General features: G+C 38.9%; 1 protein-coding gene across 5 annotated transcripts; it reads right to left on the reverse strand.

Annotated features, from left to right (window-relative positions):
* Window positions 1–1,362: 1,362 nt before the first annotated feature.
* Window positions 1,363–20,463, reverse strand: LOC107802021 (putative LRR receptor-like serine/threonine-protein kinase At5g10290). 5 transcript variants are annotated; one of them, XM_016625456.2, is made up of 13 exons: window positions 19,472–20,463; window positions 18,774–18,940; window positions 18,459–18,609; window positions 18,124–18,256; window positions 17,906–17,977; window positions 15,960–16,103; window positions 15,783–15,854; window positions 15,583–15,648; window positions 15,369–15,433; window positions 4,196–4,339; window positions 3,628–3,969; window positions 2,371–2,765; window positions 1,363–1,889 (listed from the first exon to the last, which is right to left on the reverse strand). In XM_016625456.2, the coding sequence occupies exons 3-13, from the start codon at window positions 18,523–18,525 to the stop codon at window positions 1,575–1,577; spliced, it is 1,815 nt and encodes a 604-aa protein (XP_016480942.2). In that variant the 5' UTR covers window positions 18,526–18,609; window positions 18,774–18,940; window positions 19,472–20,463; the 3' UTR covers window positions 1,363–1,574. The 5 variants fall into 5 exon arrangements, with proteins under 5 accessions (XP_016480942.2, XP_016480943.2, XP_075081444.1 ...); XM_016625457.2 differs by having other exon boundaries at window positions 18,774–18,886; window positions 19,472–20,458; XM_075225343.1 differs by having other exon boundaries at window positions 18,862–18,940; window positions 19,472–19,609.
* Between the last annotated feature and the right edge of the window lie 546 nt (window positions 20,464–21,009).

Below are 21,009 nucleotides of genomic sequence, written 5' to 3' on the forward strand. Positions count from 1 at the left end.
TCTGTACTGATGTCTCTCCCCCTCGACACCGCATCTTTTGTAATCAGCTTTCATTCATCAATAAAATCAGCATCAACATTCAAAACCCAATTCTCTCTCAACTTCCACAATTGCTCGTGACATTCATTTTCCCGCACGGCACTGACAATCTAGTCTAGCGTGCGGAGGGGACCTCATTGGCGGACAACAACCGCACTGACATCGGTTGCTTAGCCTTACGTTGCCCTTCCAAAGAACATCAGGAAGGTGTTGCGTAACAGATCTTATGGCCACGAGCTTCAAACATGGGAAATAGCGTTGGATGAAGACGAAGAGAAGAAAGGAATAAAAGGCTGTTGAAGAACGATTGAATGAAGTTTTGGTTCAAGAAAGCTTCCATTTATAGAAAAGGTGGCAGCGTAACCGACGGCGCAATCAATGTCTTTGGAAAACGTATTGACAGGTGCAATCAATGCCTGTTGGGAGACGGATCGACATCGATATTATCGCCTTGAGAAAGTAAACCGGTGCTACATTAAATGTTCCTAGGAAAGACGTATCGATGAGGCATCTCGGTTATCGCAAAAGTTGACGCCATAAGCATGACATCATCACAAGAGGCTCGAGGAGATCGGTGTAAAAATCGTTTCTTATCATTTTAATCTAAGAAACGCGGGGACTATCTGTATACGACAAAAATCAGAGGGCTCGATTTTATGATCACTAGGGCGCCTCGTAGAGACCACTACCGGAAGGCTCGAAGTTTAGCTCGGAGTTCGACCCTAAGGGTTCATGATGATCGACCTCGAAGCGATTTAAAGCAACGGTTATGATGCACTAGCGGGAAGTTCCCAAGGCACATGATTAAAGCTGGCTTAGCCTGCTAGGCTACTTCAAACCCGTACAGTGGCATTGAATGGCTGTGCCAATCTCATGTCTTTTTAATAAATGCACTTTGTACTATGTTATGATTCCCCTCATCTATAAAGGAACCCTTGTCATTTTGTACAGGAGATATACTACACACTACATCCAATACAAGATCATTTTCTGCTCTCTAACTCAAACATACTCTCTATTTGGTCCTATTGCTTATATTTATTGTTTGACTTACATTTATTACATTTCATTAATTGTTCATCATTTATTGCTCATTATTGATCATAAAGAGCCGTTATTGCAGCTCTCATAACTGTTAATCCTCCATCAATTACCCTTAGCCGGATATCCGACTCGACCTCGAGGCCCCGTATACGCCAGCTCAAGGCCCCTATTTCTAGCCAGTCGATTTGATTATTACACTATCTACAAGCTCTTAACTTGTCTTCTAATCTCTCACTTAGCATCTTATGCCTAACAACTAGCATAAAAATAAATTACGTATTTTTAGAACCACAAAATCAAATCTAATTGTCATTACCATTTTCAAGGTAAACAAGAGACATATAAAGTATAAAAAAAGAATAAAAGATATGGCATCAACAACTCAAAAATTAAAAACATGGATTGCTGGCCATTGAGCAATCAGGCTTCTGCCTTTCTATGTATCACGAAACTTACAATGACGTGTGTACTAGTTCAAAATTACTCAATTGTCATCTTCCACCAGATAACTCAACAGCATCCTGATTAAAGATTGAATCTTCTCCCCAATCAAATCGTCTCTGAAGTCTTTCATATTCTTGCCTACGGTTGACTTCAACGTGCTGCCACTCTTCCCATCTCTCGGCAAGCCCTTCTCCTTCCAGCATCCTTACCACCTCCGACATTGCTGGACGTTCCTCTGGTGAGGGCTGAGTGCACAGCAATGCCACCTGCATCATCATCTCCACTTCATCCATGTCGTAGTTATTATTCAGGTTCCGGTCTACAATAGCATCCAGTCTTTTCTCCCTTTGCAGCTTTTTGACCTTCAAGACGGTATACAAGCTGTACTTTTAGCAACTAATACTACATAAGGTTCTATGAAGCCTAAAGTTAAAGAAAGACTATAATGTAAAGTTATAAAAGAGAGGCTCGAGGTCCACATCTGAGACATCCACACTTTAATTTTTTTCTTTCATCTAGTCATTTTTCCGTCTAGAGTCAAAAGGACTCAAGTATTAAGATCTAGTTGACATTCAAAGTATTTCTATTCTGCCGAAACATGAAAAATGAGAACTGCTTGTGACCCTTTGAAGTGAAAAATAAAATTATCACATCTACACCAATAGGCAGAAAAGAAAGTTGATCATCAGGAGGATCTCTTGCAAAGGACAAATGAGCCGTCCCAGCAGAATATAGAAACAAAGAACTGAAGTTTGGTCAGCAGGGATAATATATAAAAAGAAAAAGCACTAATTTGATATCCATTTGGAATGATACAAAGATCATCGAGTTCGGTACACTCACATGGTCAAGCAACAAAACATCATCTTCTTCTTCTAGGCGTGAGAAGTCTATTGCACGTTGGCCAGTAACAAGCTCCAAAAGCATGATCCCATAGCCAAAAACATCTGTTTTTTCTGATGATTTGCCAGTGGATAAGTATTCAGGAGCTATATGGCCCATTGTACCACGAACTTGAGTTGTCACATTGGTTTTGTTAATGTCAACTAACTTTGCCAAGCCAAAATCACCAACTACAGCTTCAAAATCCTCATCTAGTAATACATTAGCTGCTTTAACATCACGGTGAATAATCTTTGGATTACAGTGTTCATGTAGGTATTCAAGTCCACATGCAGTGCCCAGTGCCACACGCTTCCTAGTTGGCCAAACCAAAACAGACTCCCCAGGTTTAAGTTCTGCGAGTGATTAAAATCTGAAATAAGAAGCTGCTGAAAACTACTAAGAATCATCACTTCAGTAGAAAACTGCTGAAAGTTTAAGCTTGGTTGACAAATTCATGAAACTCCTCTCAGTTCACACAAGGATTTAAAAAACTAACTTCCATAGGGAAAATCAATTGACGCAGCAAATCTCTTTCTGGTGGAGAGAATGCACAAGAATCAATTTATAAACTCGGATATCAATTTATACTATTAAGTGCCCATTGATGAGGTCTATTCGACTATTGAGCTTGAAGACTAAAGAAAATCGAAATGTCCAAAATCTCAACTCCTTTAATGAATATCAGAAGTGCTTCTACAATGCCAATGCAGTAAACTCATCTGATCGGGACCTGTCTTTCCCTACCTTTCTCTGGGAAAAAGGAAGCATGCAAATTGTACTCATGGTAATGCAACCTAAGGGCACTAAACTTCCAACACTTTTTCCAGAGTCTAAAGAGAGAGATTCTTTTTTTCAAATATGAAAATGCAAACTATAAGAGCAGATGCTTCTGCCCATTAAGCATGCCACTTATACTTGATGCCTTGTCAAGTCATTCACTAGAATCAGCAATTCTAAATTACTTTAATAGTCAGTTTAAACCGTAACAAGGACAAAAGCACGCCTTCTTTTCACAGCTTGAGAGGAAGAAAATGGTGCACGACTGCTTACAACCCAGCTGACAAAAACAAAATTTGTGCAGCAGGACAAGTAAGACTACTGAAATAAAGAATGTAATAACTGAGATGAAATAGGCAAAGCTAGGGAAAATGTACTATTCAGGACATTACAAAAGTACGGTGACTAACAATTAAGCACTACTCAGAAGGGACATACCTCGTAGACGATAAGCAACACTTAGATTCTGCATATATGGATATACTAGCAGCCGTTCAGTCGGTGTGGTGCAAAACCCTATAAGCCGTAAGAGGTTCCTATGAACAGCCACGCTTATCATCTCAACTTCTCGCTGGAATGCAGCATCTCCCCCAGGGCTCTCATAATCAGTTAATCGTTTCACGGCAACTTTAGTGCCATCATTGAGCACTCCTTTATAGACCTTGCCAAAACCTCCTTGTCCAAGAACATTCTTTTCACTAAAGTTATCAGTAGCAAGCTGCAATTCCCTCCATGAAAATCTCCTCAATTGACCAAATGGAATTCGCCGATCAACCTCACCTGATTCCGCCAAATAAAACGCAAGATATAATCATAATATATTCAAAGGAGCCACACCATCTTAAAGGTAGATCAAAACTAAGTACTGGTGGATAAGAACTAAGCTCACTAACTTAAGATGGAATTACAAGATATAACAATGCATGGCCACAATACCCTTCTATTTTTAGCAGATAACAAGTATACTATACTGATGAAATTATTGTCAAAAGAAAGTGACACAAACCTACAACGTCAACATAGATTTCACGCCTATAGCCTTTGTGCCTTCTCCTCCAGAACAATAACACAGATCCTCCAAGAAGGAGAATTCCAAGAAATCCACCAGCAATACCAACTACGAGACCAGTCTTTGGTTTACTAGGAGAACCTGCAAGAAATTCAACTTCAGAATTTTGCTTGTCCAGTAAGGTTTAAGAAGGTGCATATGTTAAATGACCGTTTTCTTACTAAAGGAATATTATTACATTGGATAGGCAATCAACAGTTTTATCGACTTCAGAAACTTTCTGATGTAGTGCTAAAAGGAGAGAGAATTGAGTGTGATGAATAAGAGAAAAAGAAAGAATGGAAAGAGGAAAAGGGGATGAGAGATATATTTTTTTTATCAACAATATTTATTCATCAAGTGTTGTTCCAAGCAAAGTACATAAGGGCCCTATTTATAAATTAGGGAACCCTCACATGCTACAACTCTTAAAATTATAAAAATCCTTTTCTCAATCGTTACAACTCCTAAAATTATTAAAATTCTATGTCTAACTATAAGATAATATTATCTCTTAAATATTGATATAACCTTATCATTAACTAAATCAATAATAAGGTAGTAATAGTGCTGGATTTTTCAACTACTTCACTGTCCCTCAGTTGAGTGAGACTATTACAACTCTCGAAGCTTAGCAGTAATGGAAAGAAACTCATCCGTTTTAGTCCCGGCAGTACCATGAGGTGGTTAATTCTTCCATTCATTAAATATGGTACCAGTATAAACCACCAATTCAACACAACAAACATATCCCGCAACCAATGGCAAGTCTAACACTAAACATTTATTTCCTGTTCCACATTTGTATATAAAGAGGAAATGAATTGAGACTTTGGGAGATAGATATGGGATAACTTTTCGTTTGGTAGAAATTCTGAATAGTTTTTCTTTCGATAGGTTTTATGAGTGCGATACAGTGTAAGGAACTAAAGCTCGAGTTCCGATACCCGTATTGATGTACCACCAAGAAAGGGGAAGAGAGGAGGACAAGTGAAAGAAATGAGAAAGGGGAAAGAGAGATAAGAACGAGAGAAAATACAGATGATATGGTAAGGAAATTAACAGTATCTATTCATCATAGTGTTGTTACAAACAAAGTACATAATTGTCCTATAAATATATTATGAAACCCCAAACAAGCTAGAACTCTTGGAAGTTGTTAAGTAGTTAGTCATGTATAGTGTCCCACGTCGGAAATTATATACCTATTATTATGCAATCACTCTATATAAATAGGGCGTTGTACAACACTTTAGATAATTAATAATATTTTCTCCCGTGCTTTCTCACATGGTATCAGAGCATTAGTGAGAAATTTATCGTTGTGCATCGTTCCAACGACTTCCGAGAAGAAAGACTATTATGATCCCTGCATTTGAGCTGAATAATTAGGCTAAATAAGTAAGTGTGGTTGTCAAGGATCGATGGGGTGTTGAAGAAAGGAGCTGAGGATTTAGCATTGGAAATGAACGACTCAGATTGAATGTGGATTAATGAGCTTCAAGGGTGAAGATTGTGCCAGCTCAGCAGGGCCAACTCAGCAGCAATTCTGTTACATAAGCTAACAGAATGCAGAGAGGAGCATATACCCGATAATCCAAATTCCTTTCTTCTCTTTCTTCTCTTCTTCTTCTTCTTCCTCACTTCTCTTCTCTTCTAACAGTAAATTTCCTTTCCAATTCTGTAGATCTTAGCCATGCAATGATATTCCTTAGTTTATTTCATTCCAGTTAAGCAGTTCATTTTGTAACCGTATTTCAATTAATGAAAATTACAGAAAATTGTCCCAAAAAAGCTCATTCTATTTTATTGTTTGATTGAGAAATTCAATTTATAGTCAGTTCCTGACATTTGGTATCAGAACCTTCATAACTGCGACCTATGAATCGTTAATGGTTGAAGGCACGAGGATGCAGGCCATGGATGCAAAAATCACTCACCACGAGGAGGTATTAGCTGAACTCACTGCTGGGCAGCAAACCTTGGAACAAACACAGCTGGGTATTCAGGGCACTTTGGAGCAGATTTTGGATCGTTTGACTACGTTGGAAAGGCCACCAGCGAGAGCACCAAATATGGGCGATGGCTTACTTCCACTACCAGCCCATGAAGCGAGGCTCAACAGACAGGCTGGGTTTCCTATTCCCCCTCCAAAATGGGAATTACCCAGTTTTGAGGGCAAGGAACCAAAGGTATGGCTTCGAAAATGTGAGAGGTACTTCAAATTGTATAGAACTGCAGATAACTTGAAGGTTGAGGCTGCTGCACTTTATTTGAATGGTTTAGCTGAAGTATGGTATAACTCCTTGACATTGAGCAATGGAGTAATAACTTGGGAAGAAATTAAAGCAGAACTGTGTACTAGATTTGGAGAAAATCTGATGGAGGATGTGGTGGAGGAGTTTAACAAACTCCAATAGACGGGAACAGTAGAGGAGTTTTTGGGCAAGTTTGAGGACCTTAAGGCTCACATGCTTATTAGAAACCCTGTTTTGAATGAGTCTCATTTTCTGTCCAGTTTTGTGGGAGCTCTCAAGGGGGAAATTAGGTATGCTGTTAAGTTGTTCAAGCCTACGACCTTAAGCAGTGCTCTTGAACAAGCAAGGTTGCAGGAAAAAGCTCTAGAGACTGTGCAAATGAAGGATAAACAAGTGGCTAAATCTGGCCCTTCCCATGTTAACTCTGCTACTGCTAGGACCTCAGCAACTGCTAGTCATGCACCTGTTACATTCCCTAACACTAGGAGCAACAACCATCCAGTCAGCAGGAACAATACTTATAGGTTGAGCCCTGAAGTGTATGAGTACAGGAAGGCCAATCAGTTGTGTTTCAAATGTGGGGAAAAATACACTCCTGGGCACAGGTGCAACAACAGACAACTGAATTGTATAGTTGGAGAGCATGAAGGACCAGTTGAACCCATAAATGAAGCAAATGATTTGCAGGATGTGATGATAGAAGGGGAGATTCAGCAGGAGGTACTGGAAGCTGTGTGTCTAAGTGCCTTATCTAGTAATTCCTCAGGGGTGAATTCCATACTAGTTAGAGGAATCATTAGACACAGGAACCTCACTATTTTGGTAGACTCAGGAAGCACTCACAGCTTCATTGATGAGCAAGCTATTAAGGACATTGGCTATGCACCACAGTATAGCAACCCAATGAAGGTCACAGTAGCTGATGACAATTATGTCATGTCTCACACTATTTGCACTGCTTTCAGCTGGAAAATGCAGGGCAAACCCTTCAAAGAAGATCTGAGAATTGTCAAGCTAGGTGGGTGTGATATAGTGCTGGGCAATGACTGGATGAAGAAATACAATCCTACCAAGTTTGACCGTGAGAAAAGATGTGTCACTATTGGGAGGAAGGGCAATAAAACAGTGTTACATGCTATCCCGGAAGGAGGCAATCTAAGTATGATCAGTGGAGGCTCAATGGGAAGGTTAATCAAGAAGGGTCAAACTATTCTAGCTCACTTGGTCATGGTCAGGGTGAATCCTTCAGCCGATCAAGAGAAGGTGGTTGTGCCTATTCAAGAAGTGTTGAGCCAAGATGAGGAAGTTTTTACTGAACCAAGGACCCTCCCTCCTGTAAGAACTCTTGACCATGCCATTCCCTTGAAAGCTGGAGCCTCACTGGTGAGTCTAAGGCCTTACAGGTATAACTACTATCAAAAAGAAGAGCTTGAGAAGCAGGTCAAAGAGATGTTGCTTAATCAGATAATACAACAAAGTCAGTCACCCTTATGGTACCTGGAGGTTTTGTGTGGACTACAGGGGTTTGAATGAGATAACTATTAAAGACAAGTATCCATTTCCCATTGTGGATGATTTATTGGATAAGCTGCATGGGTCTAAAATATTCTCTAAAGCGAACCTAAGAGCTGGGTATCACCAAATAAGAATGGAGGCAGAAGATGTTCACAAAACTGCTTTCCGAACTCACATGGGCCACTATGAGTTCAGGGTAATGCCATTTGGGCTTACTAATGCCCCTGCAACTTTTAGGCATTAATGAATCAGGTGTTCCAACCCTTCCTCAGAAGGTTTGTGTTGGTTTTCTTTGATGACATCTTAATCTATAGCAAATTATTAGAAGACCATGTGCAACATTTGTCTACTGTGTTTAGAACATTGAAGGAACACTCCCTATATACCAAAAGGTCCAAATGTTCATTTGGTCAGTCCAAAGTAGAGTATCTTGGTCATGTGATAACAGCTGAAGGGGTGACCACTGACCCTGATAAGGTGCTGTCTATGGTCAATTGGTCTAGACCTACCACTGTCAAGGCACTTAGAGGATTCCTTGGGCTTACTGACTACTACAGGAAGTATGTAGCTAACTATGGAGCTATATGCAGACCCTTAACTGACTTGCTTAAGAAAGACAGCTTCAGATGAGGCCCTGAAGCTGAAGCAGCATTTGAAGCTCTCAAAAGGGCTATGTCAGCCACACCTGTGCTGGCTTTACCCGACTACTCTAAAGAATTTGTGATTGAAACTGATGCGTGTCACTCAGGAATAGGAGCTGTACTTATGCAACAAGGCAGACCTATAGCTTATTTTAGCAAGGTTCTAGCCTTAAAACATAGAGACAAGTCGATATATGAGAAGGAGTATATGGCACTACGTAATGCCATTGATAAGTGGAGGCATTACTTGCAATTCAAGCACTTTGTGGTAAGGACTGACCACCACAGCTTGAAGTACCTGCTAGAGCAGAAGGCCACATCTGCTATCCAACAAAAGGGTCTAACAAAACTATTAGGGGTTGATTATGAGGTTCAGTACAAAAGAGGAGCAGAGAACCGAGTGGCTGATGCCCTATCAAGACAATTTGAAGGAAGTGCCCAGATTCATGCTATCAGCTCTTCAGTTCCAGCTTGGGTGTTAGAAGTCAGCACCAGTTATGAAGGAGATCCTCAAGCCACTGATATGATCACACAACTAACAGTAGCTAGACAAGGGCCTCATCTCTGGCACTATAACTCAGGTATATTAAGGAGGAAGGGAAAAATTTATGTGGGGGGGTACTGGGAACTTGAGACAACTGATCGAAACCTTTCATGATTCATCTATTGGGGGTCACTCAGGGCAGTTGGGAACACTCGAAAGACTGGGCCAACTCTTTTATTGGCCTCTCATGAAACAAATGGTGATTCAGCATGTGAGTGAGTGTGAAGTTTGTCAGAGAAATAAAGATGAAAATGTGGCTTATCCTGGACTTCTCCAACCTCTTCCAATCCCAGATCAAGCATGGAGACAAATTAGTATGGATTTCATAGAAGGATTACCAAAGTCACAAGGAAAAGATGTCATTTTTGTAGTAGTAGACAAGTTAACTAAATCTGCCCACTTCATGGCTTTGGCTCTCCCTTTCACTGCCTTAGAAGTAGCTAACAAATTCTGGAAGAGGGTCCATACCTTGCATGGCAGTCCTGAAACCATTGTCTCTGATAGAGACAAAAAATTTCTCAGTAATTTTTGGCAAGCTTTGTTCAAACTAAAGGGTATTCAATTGTTGTATAGCTCGGCTTATCATCCTCAAACTGATGGCCAGACTGAAAGAGTGAATAAATGCATTGAGAACTATTTGAGATGCATGACTAGTAACAGGCCTCAGAATTGGAAGAAATGGTTATGCTTGGCTGAATGGTGGTACAATACAAACTTTCACACAAGTTTGCAAGGTACCCCATTTGAGGCTCTCTATGGATTCACACCTCCTCAAATATCCTTGGGTCCTCTGTTGGAAACGTACCTGTTGCTGCTGATGCTGTCTTACAAAGACAGCAAATGGTGCAATTACTCAAAGACAACTTAAGCAAGGCTCAGGAAAGGATGAAAATGTATGTTGATTCAAGGAGAACTGAAAGGGAATTCCAAATAGGCGACATGGTTTATCTGAAGCTCCAGCCTTACCGGCAAACATCTATAGCTTTGAGAAAGAACCTTAAGCTCAATTCCAAATATTATGGTCCTTATCTGATCATTGCTAAGGTTGGTCAAGTGGCTTATAAACTCCAACTGCCTCCAACTTCTAAAGTCCATCCTGTCTTCCATGTTTCACTGCTCAAGAAGAAGGTGGGGAGTAAAACAGTAGTACAGATAGTTCTACCCATCTCCAACGAGGTCAGTTCATGGTCAAACCAATGGCCATACTACAAAGGCAGCTTATAAAAAAGGGCAATGCAGCTTCTGTTAAAGTCTTAGTCCAATGGTCAAATTTACCCCTTGAAGATGCTACTTGGGAAGACTATGCCTTCCTCAAGTCCAAATTTCCTGGGTTTGATTCTAATCCTTGAGGACAAGGATCGTTTTAAGGGGTAGGGTATGTTATGATCCCTGCATTTGAGCTGAATAATTAGGCTAAATAAGTAAGTGTGGTTGTCAAGGATCGATGGGGTGTTGAAGAAAGGAGCTGAGGATTTAGCATTGGAAATGAACGACTCAGATTGAATGTGGATTAATGAGCTTCAAGGGTGAAGACTGTGCCAGCTCAGCAGGGCCAACTCAGCAGCAATTCTGTTACATAAGCTAACAGAATGCAGAGAGGAGCATATACCCGATAATCCAAATTCCTTTCTTCTCTTTCTTCTCTTCTTCTTCTTCTTCCTCACTTCTCTTCTCTTCTAACAGTAAATTTCCTTTCCAATTCTGTAGATCTTAGCCATGCAATGATATTCCTTAGTTTATTTCTTTCCAGTTAAGCAGTTCATTTTGTAATTGTATTTCAATTAATGAAAATTATAGAAAATTGTCCCAAAAAAGCTCATTCTATTTTATTGTTTGATTGAGAAATTCAATTTATAGTCAGTTCCTGACAAAGACCCGGTCGCCGTGCAATTTTCCGGCGACTTAGGATGTTGTCCGCAACAAAATCCTTTTTTCTTGGTGTTTTGCAAAATCCAACACTACCACAAGGTCCTTAAGACAGAGACGGACAAACCCCAGAAAAACCCTCCAGAAAAGGCCCCTCCACGCGCCCTCACGTGCTGGTCAGAGAAGGGTTTTCGGCAGTGCGTCTGTCCCATGCGCCGGCGCGTGTACTTGTTTCCGACCATTTTTTGGCGGACAATCTTCAACACAACCTGATCGCGAGGTTTTCCGAGCCTACCCATCAAGGTTACATCAGATTTCGACGACTTTATTTTCCGACGAGCTACAGTGTTTTCCGATGAATAGTAACAGAGAAACGTAGTTTCTCTTACACTCTGGGAGTTAGCTAGGCCTCATGGAGGTGGTTAGAATTTTGGTCGTAACAAAAATGGGAACCGATACTTTGAATGGTTGGATGGTTTCTTTAGCGGAATATATTGAGTTCCTTCAGTACAACGCATGTAAGCAAATATCTTCTGAGATAGCTTTTGTTGTTCAAACAGGTAATAGCGTGACTTGTGTCTCCCAATCTTCATCCTCTGAGTCTTGGGTCATTAATTCAGGTGCATCGGATCATATTTCTGGTAACAAATCTCTTTTCATTACTATTTCGTATTCTCGATCTCTTCCAACTGTCACAATGGCCAATGGGTCTCAAACCATGGCAACTACAATAGGTCAAGCAAGCCAACTTCCTTCCTTACCTCCAAATTCAGTTCTTTATATTCCAGTAGTGCTTTTAATCTCATAGATGTTAGTCGCTTAGCTAAATCACTTAAATCCGCTAATTTATTTGTTGATGACCTTGTTTTTATATAAGAACATAGTATGGGGCGGATCATTGGTACCGTGCGTGAATCAAATGGACTTTATTACCTTATCCTTGCTAAATCACATGGACTCACATCTTGTCTTCCTTCAACAACTTGTCAGATTCACCAGATTTATTACATAAATGGTTGGGACATCTCAGTTTGTCAAAACTTCAGAAAATAGTACCTGGTTTATCTCACTAGTCCACTTTAGAGTATGAAGTTATGTCAGCTCGGTAAGCATACCCGCTCCCATTTCCCTCGGCGTCTTGATAATCGAGCAGAGTCACCTTTTACTTTAGTCCATTCAGATGTTTGGGGTCCTAGAGTCAGTTCTATCTTGGTATTCCGCTACTTTGTCAGTTTCATTGATCATAATTCCAGGTGCACTTGGATATTTTTTATGAAAAATCGATCTAAGTTGTTTTCTATTTTCTAGACCTTCCACGCTGAAATTCAAAATCAATTTGGGGTTTCTATCCGCACATTTCATAGTGATAATGCCCTAGAATATTTGTCTTCCTCATTTCAGCAGTTTATGAACTCTCATGAAATTATTCATCAAACATCTTGTCCATACACATCTCAACAAAATAGGGTAGCTAAAAGAAAGAATAGACATCTTAGTGAAACTGCTTGTACCCTACTCATACAATCTCATGTTCCGTTGCATTTTTGGGGGGAGCTTACATCTTGCTATCTTATTAATCTTATGTCATCTTCAGCTATCCAGAATCAAGTTCCATTCTCTATCTTGTTTTCCCACGTACCTTTGTTCTCTCTTCCACCCGGTGTCTTTGGAAGCACGTGTTTTGTTCATAACCTTACTCCAACCAAAGATAAGTTAACTCCTCGTGCTCTTAAGTGCGTATTTCTGGGTTACTCGAGAACGCAAAAGGGGTATCGATGCTATTCTCCTAACCTCCAGCGGTACCTTATGTCCGCTGATGTTACCTTCTTTGAAACCCAATCATACTTCATAGGTCCGTGTAATCACTTAGATATTTTTGAGCTGCTACCACTTTCATCTTTTGGAGATTCAGTCACTATCTCCCATTCATCTTATTCTATAACTCTAGCTCCACCACCTACAGCTCCAGTTACAGCCCCACCACCTATAGCTCCAGTTCCACCACCTAGTCTAGTTCAACCTTCGGCAGCTCCACCAGTCTTGACTTATCATCGTCGTCCACGTCCAGCATCAGGCCCAGGTGATTCATGTCCTGCATCAGATTTTGCACCTACTGCGGACTTGTCTCCTCTTAGTCAACCAATTGCACTGCGCAAAGATGTATATGATCCATACTTAATCTTAATCCCCATTATGTCGGTTTAAGTTATCATCGTGTGTCATCACCTCATTATGTTTTTATATCAACTTTGTCCATTGTTTCTATCCCTAAGTCAACAGGTGAGGCACTATCTCATCCAGGATGGCGACATGCTATGATTGAGGAGATGTCTGTTTTACATGTGAGTGGCACTTGGGAGCTTGTTCCTCTTCCTTCAGGTAAGTCTAGTGTTGGTTGTCATTGGGTTTATGCAGTCAAAGTCGGCCCGAATGGCCAGGTTAATCGGCTTAAGGATTGTCTTGTTGCAAAAGGATACACTCAGATTTTTGGGCTTGACTAAAGTAACACTTTCCCTCCCGTGGATAAAGTAGCATCTATTCGTCTCTTTTTGTCCATCGATGTTCTACGTCATTGGCCTCTTTATCAGTTAGACATTAAGAATGTTTTTCTCCACGGTGATCTTGTAGAAGAAGTTTATATGGAGCACCCACCTGGTTTTGTTGCTCAGGGAGAGTCTAGTGGTCTTGCATGCCAATTACGCAGGTCACTACTATACGGTTTGAAGCAGTCCCCTTGAGCTTGGTTTGGTAAGTCCAGCACAGTTATTCAGGAGTTTGGCATAACCCCGAGTGAAGCTGATCACTCTATATTTTATCGGCATTATGCTCATAATCTGTGTATTTACTGGTGGTTTATGTTGATAATATTGTTATTACTAGCAATGATCAGGATTGTATTACTAATCTGAAGCAGCATCTCTTTCGGCACTTCCAAACTAAGGATCCGGGCAGATTGAAGTATTTTCTAGGTATTGAGGTCGCTCAGTCTAGCTCAGGTATTGTTATTTCATAGAGGAAGTATGCCTTAGACATTCTTGAGGAGACAGGAATGATGGGCTGCAGACCTGTTGACACTCCTATGGATTCAAATGCTAAGCTTCTGCCAAGACAGGGAGCCTCTTAGAGATCCTACGAAATATAGGAGGTTGGTTGGCAAATTGAATTACCTCACAGTGACTAGACCTGACATTTCTTTTCCGGTGAGTGTTGTAAGTCAGTTTATGGATTCTCTTGTGATAGTCACTGGGATGCAGTTGTTCGCATTCTTCGGTATATAAAGTCAGCTCCAGACAAAGGATTACTATTCGAGGATCAAGGCCACGAGCAGATTGTTGGGTACACAGATGTTGATTGAATAGGATCACCTTTTGATAGCTACGTCTGAATATTGTGTTCTAGCAGGACGTAATTTGGTCTCTTGGAAGAGCAAGAAACAGAATGTGGTTGCTCGATCTAGCGCCGAAGCCGAATATCGGGCCATGGCTATGGCAACGTGTGTGCTAGTTTGGGTCAAGCAGTTGCTCAAGGAGTTGAAGTTTGGAGAAATCAGCAAGATGGAACTGGTGTGTGATAATAAGTTGCTCTTCATATTGCGTCAAATCCAGTTCCATGAGAGGACTAAACACATTAAGATCGACTCTCACTTTGTCAGAGATACTCTCAGGAGATATTGTTACAAAGTTTGCGAAATCGAATGATCAGCTAGCAAGTAGATATTTTCACTAAGTCTCTTGCTGGTTCTCGTATTAGTTACATCTGTAACAAGCTCGGTACATATGACATATATGCACCGGCTTGATGGGGAGTGTTAAGTAGTTAGCCATGTATAGTGTCCCACATCGGGAAGTAGATACCTATTATTATGTAATCACTATATATAAATAGGGCGTTGTACAACACTTTAGATAATTAATAATATTTTTTCTCGTGCTTTTTCACAGAAGTACTAAAGGTTCTTCCCTAACAAAGATGAGACAAATTCTAAACTACTCTTGGAAGTACTAAAGTTTCTTCTCTAACAAAGATGAGACAAATTCTAAACTAGTAGATAAAGCCTTTTTTTTTTTTTGAAAAAGGTACGAAACTAGTAGGTAAAGCCTTATGACTAGATAAAAGATAAATGAAAGTAAAACCACAGATAATGGGAGTAAAATGCTACAATTTTCAGCCACATCTTTCGTTCTCCAGAATGCAAAGAAGCATAAAGCATATATATCTGACTAACAAACATCTCCGGCAGAGATAATTTCTATATGTAAGACTAGTAAGTCAAATGAAACAGTTACATATTTGATCATAGAATTTACCTCCACTATCAGATTCACAATGATGACTGAAATTTAAGCCACAATTCAAACGATTCCCTGTAAAACTAGAATAACCAAACTATGTTAAACATAAATTAAAGATAATGAATTAGTAGACAAGGCAGTAACTAAGCAGCCTTGATCAACTGTTCAAAGTAAAAACTGCAATCATATAGTATTAGGTGCCATTGTTATTACTACAAGGTATGCATACTTGTATTTTGGAACTTGAAACAACTGTTCAGGAACTTGACCAGTAAGACCATTGGAAGCAAGCTGACTGCAAAGCAAATCAGTGAAGCAAGTGAAGCTTTGAATGATACAGGCTAAGGATCACTGAAGTTGTTAATTGACATCCCAAAATAAAAGCATCACTCTATACATGGAGTGAAGAAGTAAAGATAAATCATTTACAGGTTCATCAAGTTTGGGAGGCTTGAAACTGACTGAGGGATTGTCCCTGTGAGATTGTTTTGAGTCAAAAACCTGCTCAATAAAAAATAAAAATAAAAAGAGAGTTCATTCCTATTCCAAGACACCAATTAAACTATGTTCTATCCAACAACAACCAAATGAAATAATATGACTTACAAAGACTGAAGCTTTTTGAGATTTCCCAGGGAAGCTGGTATTTCTCCAGACAGACGGTTATTCTCTAAATTTAACATTGTCAAGCTTGTTAAATTTCCTATCGCTTCTGGAATCTTACCAGTTATACCATTTCCTTGCAAAGACCTGCAGGGGTGTACACGACACAGCCAGCTAGGTTATAGCAGAGGAATTGTCCCAAATATTCTAGTCGTGGATCTAACAATATTGAGCTCAACAACATATTCACCAATGAAAATTAAACAAGAGCTACATCTTTTTTTTTATAATCGTGGTGTTCGGGCCAGCTTGCGTGCACCTCGACCAATTCCACGGGATACCTGCCACCTCACACCAGCAACAGGTACTAGGTAACTCTATCCACTATGGCTTGGATAGATGGGAAGAAATCACCTAGTGTGTTTTTGCCTCCACTTGGATTTGAACCTGAGACCTCATGGTTCTTACCCACTTCATTGACCACTAGGCCACACCCTTGGGTGCAAAAGCCACATCTTATACAAACGTGTCCTTCCATATAGTTACACATTTAACTTATTGAGTTGAAAAATATACGAGTCAAATACTAAAATGGGGCTCTTGGAAGCAGCCAAAGTGCAAAGACAATTTGAAAGAACGACCGCTCAGAGAAAAAGGCAAAGCCATCCATACTGAGGATCAGCTTTGTATAGTTCACATTCCTTATCTTTGTGAAATGGCTGAGGTTGCTCCTTGTCCAAAGGAACCAGCAGTCGAAGTATAGAGACCTTGTTAAAGTAAAGACACCAACTAGTTACCACAAGAAGAAAGACAGCCATCCGAACAGAGAGTCCCATTTGCTAGACCAGTTCAAATAACTTCCACCTCTCTATAAAGCTGTTTCCCTCTGTGAAATGGCCAAATATTTCTCCTTCTCCATTGATTAACTCCACAATATGTAGGTAACCTTTTGTCTTTCTTTTTTTCCCTTCAGATAAGTAAAGCTATCTTGAAATTATTGTTCATCTATGTCCTCAACTTTTAGTTAAAATTTGATTATGATGCAAGATCAAGAAGGACAAGAATCCAAGAAATTCAAGAAGCCAAGCTTAGGATTTCTTTTCCTTAAAGATTAGGATTTTTTATTTCTAATTTCCTAGTAATTTAATTCTTGTTTTACTAGGATTATATTTGTAAAAGGGCAGCCCGGTGCACTAAAGCTCCCACTATGTGCGGGGTCTGGGGAAGGGTCGGACCACAAAGGTCTATTGTACGCAGCCTTGCCCTGCATTTCTGCAAGATGTTGTTTCCATGGCTTGAACCTGTGACCTCCCGATCACATGGCAACAACTTTATCAGTTACGCCAAGGCTACCCTTCTAGGATTATATTTGTAGTTCTAGAAAAACTAGAATTGTTAGTTGGTAAGCCTTATTCTTATTCTAGTTTAATTAGGATTAATTTTCCTTAACCGTATCAATTTTACTCATTGTAAGGCCTATTTGAAGGGCTCAATATGCTGAAAATAAAGAGGGGGTTGAACAGTTTCCTTGAGCATTAGCTTCAAACACGTGATTGACTCTTTCGTTTCTTCTTCTTTGCTTATTCAACGTTTCTTGCAATCTTGCTGGATTGAGGAACGTATGGGTGAGTTTTTTTTCATCTTACATTCTTCTAACGTGAGTTTGAAGAACGCATTCGCTAGTTTTGTGAAAAACTCTAGCCGGGTGCTTTTGTTTTTCTATCTTCTTTGTGCTTGAGAGGTGCAAAACCTCAAAAGTACATCAGATTATCATAAGGGAATTTTGTTCTTGTGCAATGCCGATGACATCGAACAAATACATTTAGAAACAATATTGAGTATAAAATATTTTCAAAATAGCAACAAATAGCATCTACAAAATTATATGTGCTTAGAATTCAAGCCAACATTCTGTCAACAATAAATCAACTGCAGTTCTTTATACATACAATGTATTCACATTCTTTAGAACACCTAATCTGGGAGTTAAAGTGCCCGAGAATCCCATATTTGACAAGGACCTGCAAACGAAAATCAGACATTATAAAAAATCACATCCAGAAAAGGAAGTTGGACAACCAAAGATCAACCTTTCTAAAACATAAAAACTATAAAATGATACTACTATTAACAAGGCGATTCTAATGGCTCTAACAACAGAACTTACACCATGATGACATTGCCTTTTTCATCACAAGTAATTTTGGACCAAATGCAAGGACTAACTTGATTCTGATTCCAATCAGCAAGCTGATCATTTGAAGCATTAAGTGAATTCTTCAGTGCAAACAGGGCATCTCCTAAAATGGGGCAGAGATCACAAAGAACTGAATGTCACACTACTTTATTAGGAAAACAAAGAAAACATTCCATCGTTAGAAGCAAAATGTAAACAGAACATAAGCAAGAAAATGAAATAAGATATATTAGTTCCATTTGAATTTCTCTTGATCCCTTTGAGCATATAAAAGATGATGAAGTAAAAATGGAAGAATCATGTACCTTGTCCATCAGGTAAGGCGAATGAGTGGAGACATGCTAATATCACAATTGCAAGGAACAGTTCCATCTTTCAAATATTGCACTTCATGTCAAGTACCGTTGTTGCAATTTACCACTGCGACATAAGACACCATCTTCCATGAACAGGTGCCTATAAAACATCAAAGGTTAATAAGGGAAAATCGGTAAAAGCTGAAAGGCAACATTTAAGCTTAATTAGATACAAAAAGAAAACAATCTGATCCTCAGATTCGTAATAGCAGTATATGGTGTTACAGCAGGCAATGACGCAGGAGGCTAAATCAGTATACTAACCAAAACATTAGTCCTTTCTACTAAACATGCCAATGATTCCAAAAAACTTAGTGGTTGTGATTTATCACTGTGAGAAGCACTTCCTTACTTGCACGTCGGACATGTACAGATCGCTAGGAGGGCAAAAAATTCATCAGATGAAGCTAAGGAAGCGCTGCTCCATAAGTCTTCTTTCCTCAAAGCATAGCAATTGAGATATGAATCATTTTAAAAGCTTAGGCAATTGGTAAATGTTTGAGATTAAAAAAAAAAGACTTTTTTCTTTAAGAAATCTAATGAAGCAAGAAAGATTACGAATTAATTTAAAATCAGCTTTCTTCAACTCAGCTACACCAAATGCATTGAAAACAGTAAATAAATAAGTAGTACTAATTCACACACACGCACAAACACGTTTACCCAAATTTTCAAGAAGAACCCAACTCCCTTTTCAGTCCAATACACCACACACAAAAACAAAAAATTAGACTATATGAAGAAACCAAGAACAAATTCACAATTCCATTACTCACTTTTCCTTACAACAAATTGAATTTTCATTGTTAATTCAGAGTTACATAAGGAAACCACCATACAACACCATTTCTTAGTATTCCTAGACAAGTAAAAGGATAAAAAGCTAATCTTTTGAATTAAAAAAGAAAAAAGAAAAAAGAATTACAACAACAAGAATAAGGAGGAGGAAATGGTGAAAGTACCTTTAAAGAAGAACCAAACTATAGGGCTTTGAAAATGTGAAGAAGCAGAATATATGTACTTTTGAATCAAAGCAAATCTTAAAAAGAAGCTTCTTCCTACTTTATTGACTCTTCCACTGTAATAGGTACAACTATTATTATGAAGAGAACTTTAGGTGAAAAAAAGGGCAAAATACATACTTTATCAATTGATCTTAAACTCAAATTCCTCTTACACACTTGTCAAAATACGAAAATAGTATTACGCATCAAAACTTTTAAAAGTATATCAATTACACACCTTTTTTGCCATATGTTACACGTATGTATTACACATAAAAGAGGCGTGTGAAAACCAAAAAATTCATCTGAAATTAAGTTCCCCTTTTTTAACTATTTCCTTTAAATTAAAGAAAAAAAAATATAACTCATGTCTTCTTTCCTAACCCCAAAACCCAGCGTTTTCTCTTCCCCAACCCCAAAACCCAGCGTTTTCTCTTCCCCCAAGTTCGTCTTCGTCCCCAATCCCCATCCTAATTTTATCTACCACCTCATATTTCGTCTCTCCAACCCCATGACTAAGAAGAAAAGAAAAAACAAAGAACATAGGAGCTATTGGGTATTGTAAAAATCATCATTATTGACTTTTTTAAAAAGCTTGAAAATTTAATCGGGTCTTGTTGATTTTGGTGTTCCAAGACCTAAAAAATTAGTTTGAATTCGTGATTATTATTGAGTAAAACTTTACTTAGGTAACTAATTTTGATAAAATTCAAAAAACACCATTAACAAGTTTGAAGCTTTGGGCTTTGAGCTTGAATTTGAAATTTGTATAAGAATTTGTGATAAATATTATTAAAAATCGGCAAAGAATTGAATCTATAATTATGAAAGAAGGTTATTGTGGTGGAAGGGTTGGTGGTAGTATGGTGTTGATGGAGAAGATAATGGGGTTAGGAAGATGAAGAGGGGGAGGGGGGTTCTTTTCTGTATTTTTTTTTCTATGACAAGATGAGAAGAGGGGGTTTGGGGGGTGTTGCAGAGGTTTTTTTTTTAGTTTTTCTTTTCTTTTTTTTTGATTTGACACTCAGATGTTGATTGGCGCGTGTAAGAGTAATCTTTGAGCAGATATAGTCAAATATCAAAGTGGTGTGGAACTTTAAAAATTTTGATATGTAATATTATTCTCGTATTTAAAAGGTATGTAAAATGGATTTGAGAATAAGGTCTATATATTTTGTAGGTGAAAAAACAAAGCTCTATCTCTGTTCCTTTTTACAATTATTACATTGTCTTTCTCTTTTTTCTGTCTTAACAAAGTCTAACTGGAAGTGGACCCCACTGAGTTGCGTTTCTCCTTTTGCGTCCTGGAGCTATGGTTGGGCTGGGAAGGTATTTAGGGGAGTATTAGTTATCTCTCTATCCTTAATTAGATGTTTCGAGTTCGAGCCATGAGTATCTTTGTTAGGGGGTATTTTTTGGCATAAATTTGAATTTAGTCGGGCTACAATATAAGTACCGCACACCGGATCGGAAATCCAAAAAAAAAAAGAGAATAA

Source organism: Nicotiana tabacum, chromosome 11, assembly GCF_000715075.1.
Source record: "Nicotiana tabacum cultivar K326 chromosome 11, ASM71507v2, whole genome shotgun sequence".
Lineage (NCBI taxonomy): Eukaryota > Viridiplantae > Streptophyta > Magnoliopsida > Solanales > Solanaceae > Nicotiana > Nicotiana tabacum.

Excerpts from the sequence above, each read along its gene's own strand:
- LOC107802021 (XM_016625456.2), bottom strand. The coding sequence starts at position 18,525 with ATGGAACTGTTCCTTGCAATTGTGATATTAGCATGTCTCCACTCATTC. Across the intron at positions 18,257-18,458 it reads CGCCTTACCTGATGGACAAG|GAGATGCCCTGTTTGCACTG; the intron begins GTACATGATTCT and ends GCCCCATTTTAG. Across the intron at positions 17,978-18,123 it reads AAAGGCAATGTCATCATGGT|GTCCTTGTCAAATATGGGAT; the intron begins GTAAGTTCTGTT and ends TTTCGTTTGCAG.